This window comes from Pithys albifrons, chromosome 3 (assembly GCF_047495875.1).
Source record: "Pithys albifrons albifrons isolate INPA30051 chromosome 3, PitAlb_v1, whole genome shotgun sequence".
Lineage (NCBI taxonomy): Eukaryota > Metazoa > Chordata > Aves > Passeriformes > Thamnophilidae > Pithys > Pithys albifrons.
In genome coordinates, this window is record NC_092460.1 from 8307758 (window position 1) to 8327581 (window position 19824).

Below are 19824 nucleotides of genomic sequence, written 5' to 3' on the forward strand. Positions count from 1 at the left end.
TCCATTTAATTAGTTCCACAGAAACAAAACATAAAGATCGATTGCAGCCATGCTGCAGATGCCTCCTTGCCTGACCTCGGCTGCCCTTGCCTGTTCTCCTTTGCTCTCTCTGCAGAAGAAAGTATTTCTGGAAATGTTGGGGAATTCCGCTACACCTCTAAACAAAGCATGGAGAAGGGGTGTCAGCAGCAGTTTTCCAACTTGCTGCCAAGACTTCAGCATAAACTCCAGCCCTTAAGGGTGGGCCTGTGAGCAAAGCACAGCATCGATGTCTCAGCTCTTATGGGACCTGCCACATAACAAATTAGAAACTATACTTTTTGGGTTTGGGAGTTTTCAAGGTCACCAAGATGATATTTTGAATTCTAGTCTTCCACACTCGAAGCACGTATTCTCCTGTTGTTTGACTCATGATTGCATGCTTGACATTATGTTTTAAAATAAAGGTGATGCTGATCTGGACTCCCACTGAGTTCAATGGCCACATTCATAACAGTGCCGGCAGAAAGATGTTCACACAACTGACCCACATGCTACAAACACTCTCAGAGTAAGAGTTCTCTTTTAAAGGCACTGTTAAAATAATCACAATCCAGTATGTACCAGGACTGGCAGCGCCGGGACAGGTGGTTTCACAGCTGTGAAATTTTGGTTCTTCAAGGAATCACGATTCCCTGTCTCCTGTGCATTAAGTACTTCCATACAACAATCTTCTCGAGGAGTGTCTTGAGACTGGGTGTTTTCTCACAGGGTCTTTGCCCTTGGCACCAGGGGTGGTCACTCGCTGGCACTCACTGCTGCCAGTGGGGCTGCATAGACACAAGCAGTCTGGATGGTGCCTTACCTAACACACCATGGGGGCAACAAACTGCAGCTACACCAACCCCTTCTCCTCTGTTTTGTTTTTAAATTACAAATCCTTGTTGTACTCTTAACTCTCCCCTACTTTTAGGATTCCTGCTGCAGGAGAACAGATGGAACAAAACTCCAAACAGATTTTTTTCCACCAACCTGTGGGTCTTCTGACACAGTCGTTCTCTGCAAGCTGCCTTTGCAGTTTCTTTCCTGCCCATTTGTATCTTCCTTTCACTCCCTCCCTCGCTCCTCCCTGCAAATCTTAGATGTGCTCTTTTATCCGCTTCACATTATCCACTTTAAACATGATGCATTTAAACTGTGTCTTTCAAATGCTTTTTCAGGCTTTCAAATCCTTTACAGGACAATTTATCACACTGCACCATCTCTCCTCTTTTCCCACACTTGCACATGTGCTTTATAAAGCTCACAAAGCTGTGGAGAATGGGCCTGGAAGCTCCTGTGCAGGATCAGATTCCTGTGGTGCTCCTGATTGCAGCCGCTTAACCTTGTTTTGGAACGTAGAAACGATGAAAATTCTGTGGCCACTCTTTCCTATCATGAAGCTGTTCCTAATGTCCAACCTAAATTTCCCTCTTACTGCAATTTAAGTCACAGGTCCTTCATGCCCAGCGCAATGGATGCAGAAGATCACATATTCCATGGAGACCTCTTTCATGTACTAGAGCATTTGCTTTCCCTCTCTGCTAACAGCCCTGTCTGCCCACCTGATGCTCTATAATTAGAATTAAAAGTAATATTTTCTGAGCTTTGTCAATAACCTGATAGCTCTGGAAATCACCACTGTTCTGCATTTAAGCTTCTCCAAGTTGTTTCCTTTCTCAAGGCAAAATATGTTGGTTTGTAAAGAGTCAGCTCACTACTGGCCTCACCAGAGAGGAAATGGGTATCTTGCAGAATTCTGGTTTGTGAGAAAAGTAAAACTAGTGTTAATTAAAAAAGAGTAAAAGTAACAGGCATATAATGAGGGAACATGCCCCTTTCCACAGTCAAGCTCTTAACAGATCATCCAGCATGCTTTAAAAGCAACTTTCCATCTGCAAATCTGTCTCTCTCTTTTTTTTTGTCTAATGAGCATGAGTTAGTCTGTTCAAAAGCCCAAATGGGCATCTCGGGGCCAATTCAGCAGCAGGGGGTCCGTTACTATAACAACTGACAACTCCTGTGATTTCTGAAAGGCCCTAAAGTAGCCATTTGGGAAGTGGTTTTCGAGCAAGAAGTCGGGAAGGGATGGCTGCAGGTGCATGTCCTAGGCTCCCCTGCCTCAGCCCTTCCCACATGGAGCCTCCCCCATGTCCCACTACCTTTGGGAATAGCCACGCTCTGCTCCCTGCAAGAGGAGACCATAAAACCCCACGAGCCAACAACAGTGCCTCACTATGGTTTGGTCTTAGCAGATCTACCTGTGGGCTCTGCCCCTTGCTCCAGGCTGTGTGTTGCTGGATGAAAGAGCACAAATGCCGTCAGAGAAGTTTTCATATCGATTTTCCTCATAATTGAAGGATGATGAACACTCAAAGTATGATACCAACAGACAGAACAAGCAACTGGCAGCTGCCCTAAGCTTCAGGCTTGAAAGCGATCTGCCTGAGTCAGCACGAAGGGTGAGCTCTGTTCCCTGTGAGGGATAAGAGGGACCTGATCACAGGCTTGCTCTCTTTTAATGAAAACGAGCAGCCCTTTGAGATACAGAACATGGAAGGGACCAAAATTCAGTACCTTTACCTCTGGCACTGTCAAAATCACATACAAACTAGATCTTCTGCAGTAAGAGCTGAAGTGCTTTTCCTGCATTGCCTGGGTTGAGACAGGGAGAGATCAGAGGACTCTGAATCAGGCTGGGCTGCATCCCACTTGCTGGGCAGTGATCTGCCCTGTCTCCATTCCTCTGAGGCTGTTTGTCATTATGTGAGCGTAGACATGGCCAAACAAAGGAAAACAAAGACATGCCCTGTTCAATAAGAGCAGGGCACATCTAGGCACTAAAAAAGAGATGGAAGATGGATAAGTTTCAGGTATGCCACTCACCTTCATGCTTCCCCTCGTGTCCCTGTCTGCTGCCTGTCTCCGGCTTAGGAAGGCTCTTGCCCTGGTCAGCTAATTCTCCTCTCTGCCTGTGCTGACACGAGTTGTGGTCTGGGGCACTGCCATCCCTAAGCTGAGCACAAGCACCTGGATGTCACCCTCAGGCATTGCTGAGGGCAGTGTTGGACTGAGCATCCCCATCCACTCTCCTCATTCCTGCCTCATGCTGGTCCCTCAGTTGTGCTGGTACAGTTCTGTCTGGTTACTACACGAACCAGACTGGGAGATAATCTGGTTTAAATCAGGACACGATAGTCCCTCTCTTCAGGTTTGTTTTTGTTTTTTTTTTTAACCATGGATTATTTTGCAATCCAGCTCCTCACATGGTTGTACAAACATTGGCATTGGTGTCACAGAGGGTAGAGCAAGGGCAGAAACAGAGGACACCACATGAACAGCTGCTGTTGAAATAAATACTCGTGCAACTGGACCCAAGGCATTCTTAAAATTAACACCCAGGGTCTCAGAGAGTGTTACCACCTAGCATTGTCCATGAGTGAGAAAACAAGCAGAATCACAGTTATTTCAGAGTAAGCTGAAAGAAGCTTTTATCATTGTAAGCAAACAATTTTACAATGGTCTGTAAATTTGCAATGTTCCTTTTCCAATCAGAACAATGCATTGTGTACTCATAAAATAAAACCTAGAGATAGGTTCAAATTACAATTTCAGCACTTTTTACAACCTGCTACAGGCAGAAGTTATTTTTTTCCTCCCCAATTAAGTTTTAACACTGTCTTAGCTAAGGAGCTGTGCAAGCTCCCCAGAATCTAACACCAAAAGGTAGTTTTCTGAGGTGAGGTTATTAGACATGGTAAATACAAGGGTTCTTGGGCTTATGTGGCAGCTTTCATTTCTATGTTACAGGTTGATTTACAAATATAGCTGACCAGCCTTCTTCAGTGCTGTTTTATCAGTGTCAGAACTCAGATGCTGAAATATTGAACACCTGAGCTTGCTCCCAGTGAGGTCTTTGCCTCTGAGTTCAACAACAATACTCTCCACCCGTAAGTGACTTGGCCCCAGGTCACACAGAAAATCAATGGCTGAGTCAGAAAAAGAACCTGCATCTCCTGGTGCTCAGTGTAATATCTTCTGCACAGAAAGGCACTGCCAGAGAAGTACAAGGCTCTGTCACAGGACGCGTCCCAAGGATTCTGTTCAATTTGATGGGATGTTTAAGGAAAACCTGAGAAAACTCTCACTGTTTACTGAATTCCATAGGGTTTTGCCTAAGGAAAATTAAAGACATCTTTTTCCCAAGCTGTCTCATATGCACGCATGACTATAAAACAAGCAACGCAAGCTTGCTTGCTCTTTGAAAGGCAGCAGCTGTGTTGTTCCAAAAATCCCTCCTGAATGTAAACATATTAGCACTGTATAAACAGCTTGATTTAATAAGAAATGCAATACAATATTCCTGCTTTGTCTTTAGGATCACGATGTTGATGGTGGCAATAATTCAAGGTGAATTATGGTATCTGTTTAAAAGAAAGAAAAAGAAAACTCTCCAGCTAAAGTAATGAATTAATTTCTTCCTCTTAGCTGAAAATGAGAAATGGCTATAATTTAGTTCCCATTTAAAAGTTGCTGTTGGCTAAACTCTAAAATCTTAATTGCTTCTTAATATTCTCTGCTTATTTTTTCCCTTTGAAACTATATTCTATAGGACTGTAGCATTTAGATTAAAAATAAGAATGGAAAACAAAAAGTGGAAGGTCACCACTCTCTCCTAAAATATGTTTTTTTCTCCCCAAATGACAGAACTTATTGTGTATCAAAGTATTTCAGTTGATTTCCCAACTCTAGTCACCCTCCTGCACCTCTGAAAAAGAAAGTGACACTGACCCTGGGTTTACCCCTGAGTGTCAATACTGAGGACTTGTTCAATTTGCAACAGAATGTAGTGGAAGTTCTGGAAAAGACATGTTTCAAGCCATATTACAGCTCAGCATGCTATAGGAACTTGCCTTGTTGCAAAAAAACTGAAGTCACACTCAATCCCTAAATAGTTTGGAGGTCACTACCAAACACACTGCAGTTCTTGGAGCTCGCAGAAAAGGCTGTGAGAGTAACAGTGGCAAAGACTTAAGACAACCCAAGTCAAATTTGAAACTGACCTTGAAGATCTGCAGAAGGATCTCATGATAGGAAGTCTGGGTATAAAATCACAGATGCAAAACAAATGCCCAGAAATGCAAAAAAAATGTACTTGGGAAACTGTACCTCACAATGCCCATGTTTTAAGAGGCTCTAGACGAGCTAGCAGTGCTCCAGCGAAGATCCCAGTGAACAGTTCCCAGAAATACTAAGTGGTTATCCCTACAGCACACCATTTCAGGAACCAGTATGTAAGGAAAAAAAGCAGAAAAAGTACCAATGTGCCACTGCAGAAGGGAATGGTGAATCCATATAGTGAGTAAAACAAGTATCTATTCTCCTCATCTTTTCTGTCTGCTAAGACTCAAATTCTCAACTCGATGTTACAGGAAATCAGTTTCAAGCACTAGAGGTCCTGGGAGCAACAGTCCCCTTCATCATGCCCCTGACAGCTAAAGGATCAGCCAGGCCAGCTTTTCCTCAAGAGCAATCAAAGATGCACAGAAGGAAACTGGAACTACAGCTGTCATTGTCCCTCCTGCCCAGGAAGCGCAAGTGCCAACCAGCCCCAGTGGATGTCGTGGCTCCTGGTCACCCTGTGATTGTGCTCTCTTCATTTCTCTGGGATAAAAGGCAGTGCAATTTTTGCAGCTTCATTATGCTGACCTAGTTTATTTTGCACTCTACCAACTTAAAATCACACAGTCCTCTTTGCACAGCAGTGCCATTAAAAGTACTGAATTCAGGAAACTTTAGCAGAAAGGTAATTCAGAGCTGCTGCTTGCCTGCAAGTTCCCATCCCTTTTCATTATTGAGATGGCCACCATGTGAAAAAGATGGAACTGACCCTTTCTCTTCAACATCAGTCATATTTTGTTCACCATTTATCCAAGATCCACATGGAAAAGGAACTGAGAACAGCAAATTACCTCTGCAAATAAGGGAGTCTCATTCAGAAATGGCACAGATCTTTTCCAAATATATTCAATTACAATGAGCCTCTAATGAACACAGCATGGAAGCTCAACAGATATAAAAAGGAAAAGCTTCATCAAACAATGACTGTTTCCTATCACTCTCCTTTTCAAATAAAGGGAACAGAAAACAAAACTTCCTTACAGCAACTCATCTTCACAAAACTTCTTCCTTTGCTGTATCATGGAACAAGCTATGAAGAGTCCAAACAGAGATAAATGCTTTGCCAAACCTTCACAAAGAAACTTCCCTAACTCCTTATTTTGGTCCCTGGATAATAGGGCACGGATGCAAGGGAAACAAGCAGAAGGCTTCTCTCTGCTTCATTGTTCTGCTTATGTCACCTCTGGTCTCAAATAATCTAATCCCACAAATGCTCAAAAATGCGAAAGTGAAAATATAATTTGTTTTACCCTCAAAATGTATTGCCAAAGGGTAACTATGTCTCTTCTGCATTTTCTAGTTCTCTGGGTTTTGTTTTGCAATGCTTTTTCTCACACCAAAACAAAGAACTGCTGTGCAAGAAAAGACCCTGTGGTCCAGCATGCCTGTCCCCTTGAGGGTTATCCTTTCATCAAGTGTTTTTCTGCTGTGCACTTCAATACCGTGTTTCCCTTACTAAAATATCTGTCTCAAACTCGTTTTCATGCCATTTGCTTTGATGGTGTTATTTAGCAAATTATTCCATATGTTGCCCATTACATTTTAAGCTAAGTATTTCTTTCTGAAAATCCAAATCACTGTTCCTTTCAAACTCCTAAATTAGACTCTGCAGTCCTTGAGAATATCTTTTTTCCTTACTTTAAAACACTCACAGGGATAACCATTTTTTCCTAAGGAAAGGCAATCGCACTTGAAAAGGCACATGAAATGCTGTGTTGCTGCTCCAATGGCATGGTCTGTACAATGCAAAATGTTACTGTGGACAATTTCTGTTCTAGTTGCTTGTTGATTTATCCTAAAACACACCTTTACTTTTTGAATACCTATTAAAAATCCTCAGAATTATGAAGGTAGACATACATTATATTGAAGCTATTATACAGATGTGGTCTCAAGTTTGTTTATTGTTCCTTAGCTTGTTGCTTCATAATTATTGAAAAACTTTGATTGTTACATGACATATTTTCCATGTCAATATTAATTTTTAATCTCCACCTTTCTTAGTATCAATCTTTGGCAAAAAACCTGATCTACTGCTTTTAAGGGTTAATTAGAAACTCGTGATTTTACCAAAGCCACTGATGAAAGTTAACTATTGATGCATATTATGGACAGCAGATAAGAAACTATTACGGTCCATATATTACAAACATTACTGGAAAAGTAATTTGGTTTCAGCTGAAGTCTTTGTTCATGTATCTTCCTTGATTTACATGTGTGTTTGCTATTAGGAAGCAAAAATTCTATGAGGTGGATGGTTAGGAATTTTGAAGATAAAAATATTTAACTTTAATTAACATACCTTAATTTTACTAGAGCAATATTATGATCTATAATAGAAACCAATATTTGTCAAAAATTAGTCTTTAACTGTTGGTCACTAGCTAGTACATTCCAACTTCAGTATCTTCTCAGGGATTGTATTGTTATTCTTTGAGCACATTAAACACTAATTTTGCAATTATTTCCCTCAATCCATTAGTGAAACTTCAAAGAAATGGAAATGTTTTGCAAACAGTGAGAGGTACCAACATTCTTCCAGATAGTAGATGTTAGCATTGTATTTCAAAACTTTCTTCAGAATCTTTCCAATTTCAGCTTGTGTGCACTTACCTGCAATTTTATTCACTGACTTACTGCAAGGATGTTAATTATTTGCAAATGTTAATAGAAATTATTGTCATCTATTTAGTAATTATTTCAAATATTCTCAGCCTCAATAATTTGGCCAATTAACTGTCAGTGAAATGGGTGTCCTGAAAAATGGCCTGGTACTTTTTTAATTGATTCTGCAAATATAATGATCAATGGGCTGGTATTTCTCATCAAAGCCGCTTTCCTGTGTCCCATCTAATCAGATTTTGAAATAATTCCTAAATACTTTGTATGTGACTAATCCCTGGTTAATTTTAACTTCCAGACAAATGAGGTGTCTTTGGGTTGTGGTTCTGACATAAGCAAGTGCTGCAGGTTTTAATTTAGTCTAAATCAAATGGAGATGGATTTGCTGATGTTAAACCCAGTCTCCACCACTGAAGCAACATCCGCTGATGTGAATGACAATGTCCCTTTTTAAGAGGCAATCTTTATTTTCAAGACCTTGTAGGCAGCACATCCGAACACGTTACCAATGCTAGAGAACTCTAACTTAGAGCATCCCTATGGAATGTGGAACAAGCTTATTCCCCTTTACCTGAAGTAAAGTCAAGGGAAGGAAAAAACTGCTAAAGATTACACAGGAGGTTTGTGGTAAAGACACCCATGGAACCAAGGCCAGTCTCACTGGGCTTTTCTCCCACAACCACTTTTTCTGAAGGCCAAGCCAAAGGTAACTTCTTACAGGTGTTTTGGAGGGACTAATTGTGAAAATATATGTCACCATTACAGCTGGCTCTACCATTGCTAGAGCTCTACTGACCTCATTTTCATGACACAAAAATCAGTATTTAAAGCAGCTGAATAGTTAACCAACAAAGCTGTTCTAGCATCCAGAGAGTTATCTAATGCATCTATCACCATAACTTCTACCAAAATAAAAAACACAGGGCCACATTAAAAACATCACTTGACATGTGTTTTAAATCATAATCAGTTTCCAATGATAAGGAAACAGGCTCACCTCCAGTAGACAAGCACAGCGATGAGGAGAATGAGGCACACGAAGGTCAGTGCTGAGACCACAATGAGTGGGATGATCCATTCCATTTTACCAGGAGAAGGTCTCGTGGCCATGCTGGAGCTGTTCTTGCCAGCTGTGTGTTAAACAGATAACAAAACCAATCACTGAATGGAAAAAAGAATTACTGTACAGAAAAATGTTTAAACAAAACAAATAACTTATCCATTTTACATGGTATGAGTAAACAGAGCAGAGATCCTCTAACTGCAGGGTGGGACTCCATTTGTCTTCAGTCTGAGATATGAGAGCACAGAAGTATGGTGTTTATTGCCACATATGGCTTGGATTTTACTACTGCCTGTAATTATGGTCTCATAGACACTTTTAGGACTCTTCTGTGCAAGCACCTATTATCAGATGTGTAGTACCCCACTGAGCCATTTCACCACGGTAACTAAGTAAACGCTGCTCTCCGTCATCAGTGTTTGCAGATAAATGCACTCTGTTTCTCAACACTACAGGACAGCCCTGTTTGCAAAGCTCAGTGTAATATTCGCTTCAGAAACAAATTTCTTGGTAACTATCTTAAAATAAAAAATCCTCAACATGTTGGGTGTCATGTCACATCATTTGCAGAATTGTCACAATCTGGTGGGTTACTGCATACGAAAGTACATTTTAGCATATGGATTGTCAAGATGGGTGGATGAATGAATGAATAGGATGTGTTGTAAGCGACAGAAGAAATCATTATGCCACAGCTTTTGAACGAAATTAAAGTTCATCAATATCCTGAGATCTGGCCGAGTAACTCCGCTTCACTTTTTGCATGACATCTCATTAAAATGATTGCATCACATGTAAGGTGAATATCTAGAGGTTCTGCAAGTACTGGAGCCAATGAGACTAGTCACTGCACCAATGTATTTTAAAAGACACCTAATTTGTGCAAATTCATGTAGACTTGATGAATAAATTGGTTTAGACAGAATGTAAAAGAAAAACACAGAAGTGGATTCCGTATCTTACTCATGTTTCCTAACAAACAGGCAGTAGCTGATCAATACCTGTCACGAGGACATAATGGAAAAGGATTAGTATAAACAGCTTCAGATTTTGAGGATTGGAACATGCACACTTGACTTCTACTTTTTAGCCTGAGTCTCTCCTTACCAACGTGATTCCTTGCCCTTGTTCAGTATTGTATTATCATACCTTCTGAAACTGCTGCAAATCCTGCCAGAAGAACGGAATTGCCTTTTCACCATAGGCAGGCAAAACACAGATAATTGGAAGTCACCAGATGTCACATAATATGAAGTCATACTCTATTTTAATAGCATTTAGATTATACTCCTCGGTAGGCAGGAGTAAAATTCAACTAACGTGGAAGTAAAGGTTAATTGTAAATGCTTTTGCCTGACTGCTGAAAACAGAGCAAGGCTGGAGGCTGCTGCAAGCCCAGCAAGAAATCTTTCTAGTTTTAAGAACTAGGCTGATAGAGGTAATGCCCTTTAGCAAGCTGCCTAAATGAGGTGTTAATCAGAAGGGTGTTTGGGGGAACCGAACATGCACTTTGATTGAACATCTCTGATTTCCTTGACTAGAAGGAGTAAGAAAAAGAACAACATCAAAATTAGAGCAAAGGCTTATTCTCTGTATTTGCCAGAATTACAAAATCATAAGTCTTGAGGCATCAGTTTTTATCACTGCATTTCAAATCATTTATCAGCATGAAAAGAGTAAGAGGGTGAGGTAAGTCTTATTAATCAGAATGGTAAAAGGGACAAAGGAAAAAACCATGCGATGCAATGAAACTTCATAGGAGAGCCAAATAGTCCCACCACCTTACATTCACTGGGGTGCTGGTTCAGTTCTCTCCAAGGACAGTATTCTGTGCAGTTTCACCTCCACATCTTTCAACACAAAAACATATGTTTCTGTTTGCATGGGAAGTAAATTAAATTCCATTGTAAGCACAGCATGGGCTGCAGTCCCAATGCACACTATTAAATTCTGCAGTGCTCACGATGCTCCTCTTACTTAGTCTACTGTGGAGAACACACTTATCTGCCCCTGCCAACTCCCAGTACCCCAGATGTAAGGATAAGAAAGTGCTCAGTATGCTGAGTGCCAGAATAGGAAATGCCATTCCCACATGCTGATGGCTGGCTTCGAAATTCCAGTTGGGAATGCCCAAGCAGTGATGTGCTTCAGAAATGCCCCCCCCCCACCCCCAGTTCCTGTGCTGGCTTTGAAGGAAAAGTCTCGGGTGTTTTCCATTGCTTAAATAATGTGTTGAGAGAGCTTCAACAAACCAATGCCAATAAAAACTTTATGAGAATGGCAGCTGGAGCCATAGGTACAGCAGTGCAGCTGGAGAGCTGGTGCCTATCTTGCGTGTCATGGCAGAAAAGCCTAAGAAAAGCCAGCACACTGGATAACTTGGAAAAAGACTTAAAGAAAACACACAAAAAGGCAGATCTGGGCCTTTACTTTCCTGTTCTCCTACATAACAAAAAATTATAAAGTAAAAAAAATAGTTGCCATTTCACTTTTTTCCAAAGCAAGAATGTTGAGCCTTGGTAGTGTCAACAGCATGTCCTTGTCATGGTGCTCACCATAAGCTGTCCTTGGTGGTAGTGCTGGTAAGCTTAACAAATGGACTAGGAAACTCCATTTTTGCTAAGAAATGTAAACAGTTTCCAGTGGCATATGCCTTCGTTGAATTAATTCAGTTTGCCTTTTACTGGCTTGGAATTCGTCCCAGTAGGAAGGAATAAAAATTATTACAGCATATCTGTTTCAGGAGGTCCCACATGATACAAGCCCTGGCACTGCTAAATCTACTCCTGCGTCTGGAAAAATCCATAATTTCTGTGAACCCTCCATTCAGCAGTTCCACTCAGGCTCTGCATGGATGAGCCCTGGCACAGGGAATATTAGATGGCGTCAGGCAGTGAGGGAGGCTCTGGCAGTGCAACTCTTGCACAAGGGTCAAGGTAAGAAAGAGGCATTCTACAACTTGTGAAATGTACTTTTTTTCCTGCATATTCTTGGTAATTGGTTCCTGAGAAAAGAAACATGTTTATTTCCCTTAAGTAACACTGCATGCTATAATAAGCAACTGTAGCTGTACTATATAACCTATCTACCTTTATCATTCCTCATCATTGCACAAACTGCCAGGACAAAGTTCTGTTTGCTGTACCATTACAGATCCCATTAACCAAAGAAAAGCCCTGCTGCTGAACTGCCTCAGACCACCTGGCCTCTTAAAAGACAGTCACTTGCTCATCTTTCCTTTCAGTAAATGAAATTATGGACCTATATAAAGGTATTAACTTATTCTGGAAAATAGTAACAGCCATATTATTAAATGATGAAAAGGCAAACCCGTGTTTTTTAAAAATGTATTACCTTTGATACAAGCTCATGTCATTGTGAAGCTCTTTTTCCCCCTATTTCTTTAAATACATTCCTGCTGTAGTCACACTTACAGGCTGTGCACAGCTAAGCATGGCCTCTCACTGCTTTGTAAACAGATGCCAATCATATTTAATCCTATATCTGAAATTCATAGTTTGCAGACATCAAATAGTTCAATTCTTTTATTTTCAAGTCATTCTGCTGTTTCCTCCTGTAAGTTCCCATGTAAATTTCTGAAGATATTTAAAAGCTGTCTGAATACAACCCTGAGTAATGTGCTCCCTTCTTGAGCAGCGAGGCTGGACTAGCTGACTTCAGTGGTTCCTCCTAACCTTATTCATTCTGTGATCCTGTCTGAAAATGGCTCAAGTCCTGCATGAAAATACAGCTTAATAATCCTTGCTGTGTACGGAGAAGAAAGAATTACACAGATGTTTAATTATCTTAATGAGGTTATTCCCAAAAGGCTTTTGTAACCTCAGATCTGACAAAGACTGTTCTAAAAACTGAAATTCATTCTCAGTTAAAGGCACACACCAGGCTTGAAATTTAACCCTGCACATCATCTCTGTCTCTACAAAGCCCCCTTGTGGGAGGAACTCAGAAGAGGGTGAGTACTGAGGGATGGGAGGACCTGGCTGAATTTTGGATGAAGAGCCAAACCCATGTTTGTGTTCTCAGTCCCAGCTCACCACTCAGGCAAAAGCCCCAGCTGGACAACTATTACTTTGCCCACAACAGCCCAGTTGTTATCTCCTGTAAAAAACAAAGGATTTGTTTAACTGTCTGGTACAACCAACCAAAATTCCACAGGATCATATCTGTTCTCACCCATTGAAACGGAATCACCCTGGTTTTCATTTTTCCCCCTCACTTCTATTCTCTCTTTCCCCCGCTCCTCCCCCTTTCTTTGCAGAGTATCATCCTAATTGCTGTTTTTCTAATTTTCAGGTTTCAGAGTCAGGGACAATGCTGAGCAGCTGTGTGTGTAACAGTAGCAGATCAAAGGTACAATTAGTCTAATGTGGGCACCAAAACAGAGAAAAGGATGATCAGGAAAATGAAAGAGGAGAATGCAAGCAAGCGTTCTGTGACAGAAGAAAATCATTAGCATTGGCCGATACCACCAGACAAGAAGAGGCCAATGCCATTTGGAAAATAATGACATGGCCTCGGGAGAGGTGTGTGTGTATGTGCGTGTGAAATAAGCACTAAAAGAAAATGAACCTTGCTATACTAATTGGCCTCGCACTTTCCCTGTAATTTCTCATGAGTTCCCTGTTCTCCTCTAATCATCCACACTCATGAGTACTTCCCCATTCAGTTATCTCCTTACAACTGCTAATTTGATGCTATATAATTAATTTTACAAGTGTACATTGTTATGAAACAATTTTCTACTCTTTAAAATGATTAAACTTTCTACTCACAAAAACAGTTTTGAAACCTTGACAGCTTTTTAAAACCTGCTTTCTGGGAGAAAAGATGCATCTGAAAATGTTTCTGCCCTTACAATGGGACACAGTAAACTGCAGGGGTGCTTTCTGCTCACTTGGGAAGTGGCCTTCACACTTTTAACTGTCCTGATGCTCTGGAATCCTTTCAGATATTTCTGGCAATGTCCTCTTTGCTTCACTTGTTTTAATTTCAGAGTTACCTTGTTATGGAAAACCTTTAAGGCCCTTTTTCATAGGAAAAGGTCTTACTATGGCTGGAGTTTCACTGAACTCATTTCCTGGAAGGAGCTAGGTCAGGTCTGTCTATATGAATTGCGAATTTCCTTACTACCGTGGAAGACAATTAAGCTGAATCAACTAGTCTTAGACTTTGTGCTGGTTTAATTTACTAGCCTGTGTCTTTGGTGACCTAGATCGAGCCTGGAGGAAAGCTCCTTCTCTTGCATTCCTGAGCGTCTTCTCACAGGGCAGCACTCCCAACAAGCCATCCAGGCTTTACTTGGACACATCTAGTAAAATTTTTGGGCAATTTCCAGGCTAATTAGACCTCGTCAACTGAAGCCTGGTGGCTCAAGATAAAAAGGAAAGAAAGACTTGCTTGAAGGAACTTTGAAGGACAAGGTCTTCACGTTTGGTACCAAGGGATTGAGATTGAAAGACTCCATCCCAAAGCCACTAAGAAACCTCTCAAAACGTTCTCACTAAAAACTAGCCTTTCCCAGTGTCTGGACAGAGACTCACCAGGTTTGTGACCAACCTAACTTCTTCCACCTGGAGGTCATGGACAATAAATGAATACCTACTGCAAGAAAATGGCACAAATGGGCCCTTCTTCCTCTCTGAATAGTCATTCCCAACCCTTTTGTTATTGAGTGTCCTCTTCAGGGCATGGAGGGATCTGGGATAGGCTTGTCTAGGAAGCTGAAAAAATGGTACAGCTCCTTCTCATCTCAGGTAGGCCTCCAGAGGTTTAACTTCAATTTAACTAAAGTTAATTTTGGTGAAACAGACAACTCTCACGTATCTTTCTCCCCATCTAACCAGTGCTGGCTATTTTAGATATAGTTTCCTACATATGGAAACTACTTTGTTCAGACCCAGTGATCATAGTGAGTTATCCTCTCTCCACATGTAAGTATGGAAAACCTAATTTGCAGAGTACTTCAATACTGATCATCTTTGTTGTAGTCTTCAGGCATACCGACTTCAAGCCTGGAAGTGAGCAGAGCTCTAAAACAGGATGTCTAGTAGGTGGCAAAGCTGTACTGGATCACTTTCAATGATAGTTCCCTGCATGCTAAAAAGAGACAGACTAAGGGGATACAATTCACAATAACTAGTAAGTATTTCTTAGCAATATTAAAAATATTTCCCCCTCTCATTGATTTTAATATTTTTTATCTTAACTTCACTATGGAATTAATAACAACCTCTTTGTCTCAAGCTAAGAATTAAGACCAGCTACTCATCTTTCTTCCAGTTTTTTAGGCTGAAAATAAGCCATGGGGCCCTTTCTAGTTCTTATGTAAGGGACATTGTACTTGGGCCATACAAGAAACTGGCATATGAGAAACAGGGAAGCCAAAGGCAGGAAGAACTAAGGGCAGCTATTTCAGAGGCAGGTTAACCGAGGCAGATTGAATTGCTGGGCTTTGAACCTATCTGGTGCTGAATGCTTACTCCTAACACTGCAAAGTTCCCTCCTTCCTGACAGAAAGGTGATTAGGGCAAGTGGCATGTTGAAACCTTCATGACAGGCATCTCAGATCATATTCAGTGGGAACACTGGACTCTGAAGATTTCCAGTTGAGGAGTAAAAAAACCAGCATTGTGCTTAAAAACCACCCAGCACAATCTGGTTGCATGTTCTTGTCTTCTCCATTGTTAATCTGATCTCTTACAGAACAGTTATGATTCACAGCATTGCAGTCAGGTCAGCATTTCTGTAACAAGTTTTATTAAGGATTGGATTTAGCTTTGTTTTTTAAATTGGTTCTGAGCTACAATTGAGTGCAGAATGTCTGAATTTTTGTGTTTATCAGGGTAGGGAAAAATAAATATGTAAGGTTTTTACACAGTACTCTAGGGCAGCTTTGATGGAAAAAGAAAATTACAAAAGACTCCAGGATTAGCAAAATAAACAACAGTAAAAAACCCACTCCAAACAAAAAAGTGCGCTATCTTATAAATGCTGTGGTAATAGACATGATCACTCAAATAACCCATCATTGTATCTAAATCCCACTCCTTACTCTGCAAATAAATCCACACACATGTATTCCATTGGCTCCTTGTAGTTTTCCTCACCATTGTCTGGAGCTCCCCAGGCAGAAATATGAGTGGACATTCCTCACGGTACATTGATAGCACTGTGAGGTACCTGTTTGCATAGGCCTGTGCAGCAAACCCTGACCACACTGGGCTTGGTGCACCTGGGCAGGCTTCCAAAGGCTGTATTTGCTGTGTACATACTGTGGAGGGGGTACATACACCCAGAGCTACTGCATACAGGAGCACTGCTAATTCACATCAGGACAAAGAGAAAATACATGAACTCCGCCTGGCTAAGATTTTTTCTTCCCACAGGAAAAAAAGAAGGTAATTCTAGTGCAGTAGGTGCCTTGTTTAGGAAGATCAGAGCATGTAGGTTTTGTAGTGAGAAATAAACCAGCAACGATCCCATGTTTGAGAGAATATCTCAAAGCCCAATCAGGGAGAATCCTGCAGATAAAATAAATTAGCAAACTTCCCATGAAACACCACTTTGGCACAGCAACCACTCTTCCAAATTAATTTCACAATTATAGTTCACTGCATTCCCCTCTCTCTTTTCTTTCTTGATGCAGCATGTAAAGGGTTAACATTTCCCCAAATTTTCTCTTCTAGTAAACTACAAGAACCATAAATCTGTCCCAGTAAAAGAAAAGGATGTTCTTTCCCCCTCTGCTTCAGCCTTGTAACAATTTATGGGTTGAGTCCCATGACAACCTGCCCATCAGATGAAGTCACCACAAAATGTTGTATCTACTGGAAATCAGTATGGAATTTGAGATTGCGTCATTTTGTAGCACTCTTATGCTAGTAAAACCAGTTTCCCTTGAGATCACTCACCTGGGTTAATGGTGATGAATTTGTTATCTGTGGGGTATTCCTCTGGAAACCTGTCCTCTTTCAGAGGAGGTTTTCTTGTAGTCTCTGGTCTTCTTGGAATCTTGTCCAGGTACAGTTCGTCAGTGAACGCTGGCGGCACTTGGGTGGAAGGGAGTGGCTGGGGCTGAGTGTTGGCTTCATCAAAGCTCTCCTCCTTGGGACCTCCAGCCGTGGGGGCAACATTTTGGTTTGGCTCTTCACCCGATATGGTTTTATTTCCTTCCTCCTCAGCAGTCCGGTTGGGGGAAGCTGCGGCCACGCTGGGCTCGGTGCTATTCCGTGCCTCTGGCGCTGCCGTCACCCTGCTTTTCTCCTTCTTCTCAGCATCCTTCTCTTCCTCTTCCTCGTGCTCCCGCTCCCCATCCTCACTTTCACTCTTTTCATCCTTCTCCCCCTGCTCAGCTCCCTCGCCATCCTTGGTCAGCGCAGAGTCCCGCTCTGGCCCCGGGGAGGCGGCAGCACCCTCGGTGGTGGCCACCACTGGCCGTGCTGCCGGTTTGCTGGCGGCGGCCGCCGTGGGCAGCCGTGTGGGCCACACGCTGCTGGGGAAGGAGGAGATGCCTCCCCCACTGAAGCCCAGCCCTGCCAGCAGGGTGCTGGTCACCACTGAGGCCACGGTGGCCTGGCTGCCGCTGGAGGAGGGTCCCATCCCCGTGGCCATGGACACAAAGGAGAAGGGGAGCCCCGAGGAGGTCCAGGTGGAGGAGCCGGAGCTGATGGGAGCCATGTCAGCTGAGGAGGCAGGAGATGCCGTGGGCTTGAGGAGGTCACCGGCAGCAGAGGGGAAAAAACACAGCAGAGAGCATCAGCAGGGGCCCACCATGCTACCTGGGGGCACTTTTCTTTTGCTTTTCCCTCCCTTTCCACACATTTGCCATTCTGGTTGTTGTTCTCATAAAGCTAAAGACTCACACCAGCTGGATGCAGGGCTGAGCCAGGACAGGACATGCCACAGAGCTACCAGCAAATTACGAAGGGAAAAAACCTCCCTGCATTCAACACATCATCATCAAGAGGCTCTTTATCCTTATCTTTATTTTACATCGGGATCTTCTCCACCCACGTCACCACTGACTTGTGAGTAACGTTTCCTCTCAGGGGTGAGGAGAATGTAAAGGAGTTTAATGAGTTTAGCTGCATTACTCACAGTGCTTTAGTCCTCAGAATTCAGAAGTTTAAAAATACAGTGTTACATAAGGACTGTCCCAAAATAATGGCTGTGCTGCCAACGTGAGCATCCGTGGCTGGTGGGTCTGTTCTGACAAGGAACTCTGGCTCTTCCCACACACATTGTGAGGCCCTCAAATGGTACTATTTTTATTTCCTAAATTTACCCATCGGCATCATTCTCCAAAGGACTGGTGCTGCAGTGAGGCATCGCTCTTAGAAAAGACCTGCAGCATGGCCAGCTGGGCACTCATGAAGGACTTGGAGAGCATCAGCAGCCCTTCAGCAAGCCACCACTACCTCTGCCAGGACCACCAGGTGGTGACATTCATGTATAGAATTGGTTTTCCACATCCACAGGACTCTTCTTGGCCACCACCTGCAATCCAAAGCCAGAGCTGACACTGCCCACTTCCCTCAGGGAGCTGGGAGGAAGTGGGGAATGAACTATGGACTTTGCATCCTCTGTGCTCTGCCACTGTCATTCCAATGTCACCCAACTGCACATGAGCTTGCACATGTGTGTGCATGTGTGTGTGCTCTACTGGAATAAAAGCCCTTGGTATACACACAGAGAACTAAACTTGGTCTATACATAAAGAAGTAGTCATTCCCCTTCCTGAATGACATGGGGAAAAAGACACTGAAGTAAATTGACTAAAGACAAGTAATAATTCTGTGGAAGAGCTGAGTGAGCAGTTCTGCCTGGACAACCTGACCACTCTCTCTGATTTACTGAAAAATGTCTCATGTTACTGAATTCATCCTCAGGAGGACCATCAGTTGCACAGGTAGCCACCAGATAAATACAAAGGTTAAATAGGTGCTATTGAAAGTTGAAAAAAATGCAAAATGTTTAATTTTGAAACTGAAATGTATAACTTAACAGTGTTTGTGCATCTCTCTGCAATTCCCAGGTTCGGTCAGGACATGTAATTGAAATGCTGCAGCAAACCAAGAAAGGCTGCTTTCTCACAGTATTTTTGACCAGCTGCAATCACAGAGATCTGGAGATCTCAGATGAAAACCTGTGCTTTAGAGATTTCAAGCTAAAACTTTAAATAAGCACCTAAACTTTCAGATCCTTATCAATGTGAATCCCTACGGCACAGTGAGATTTGCTTTTCCACTGGCATGAACAGTCTCAAAGCTGGACTGAGTATTAAAATTTGACAGCAGATTTTATACGTCTAGAATACCTCTATACATCATTAAAGAAACATTAATCATTCAAATGCAAGTTTTGTGTGTTATTTGCTTACTAGGATGTATATCAGACTGGAACAGAATACAACCAGAAGCAATGTACTTAGAGTAAATTCAATAGTATGAATCCAGTCAATAAATTTTACTAAACAATTCAGTCAGAATGGTAAGAAATTTATGTTATGGATAATTTATGCTAAATAAACTAATAAGAGGCTTTCAGAACTGAAACCATTTTACTGGAAATGTACCAATGTTTCTGATTCTGGGAACACAAAAGTTGGCTCCAGTGACTTGGTACAGTCTCACCTGAATTAAAATTAAAACAAAGAGATTGTTAAGGCTTTATTCACATGATAATAGGTATCCTTAGAGCACCGGAAGAGTAAAGATCTTGTGTGTGAGGCCTTATTCCTGGTGCATATACTTCTGGTCATGCAGTTAATAAATGAAATTAAATTTATTTCCAAAATCATCATTAAGATTAGAAATCCCCTGTAAATGGGTTGAATAAAAATTTGGAGGAGATTTTTTTAACACTTGATTCCTCAGTAGTCAAAGCCTCTCTAAGCATGAAGCTAGAAAATCAAAACCCTT

At 41.8% G+C, this 19824-nt stretch overlaps 1 protein-coding gene across 1 annotated transcript in view; it reads right to left on the reverse strand.

Moving 5' to 3' along the window:
- Positions 1-19824, reverse strand: part of PTPRG (protein tyrosine phosphatase receptor type G) — a 397860-nt gene that overhangs the window by 60025 nt on the left and 318011 nt on the right. The window contains exons 12-13 of the mRNA XM_071550347.1: positions 16816-17611; positions 8819-8951 (exon numbers count right to left, since the gene is read on the reverse strand). Coding sequence (XP_071406448.1) covers positions 8819-8951; positions 16816-17611 — 929 coding nt within the window. The remainder of the gene's footprint in view (positions 1-8818; positions 8952-16815; positions 17612-19824) is intronic.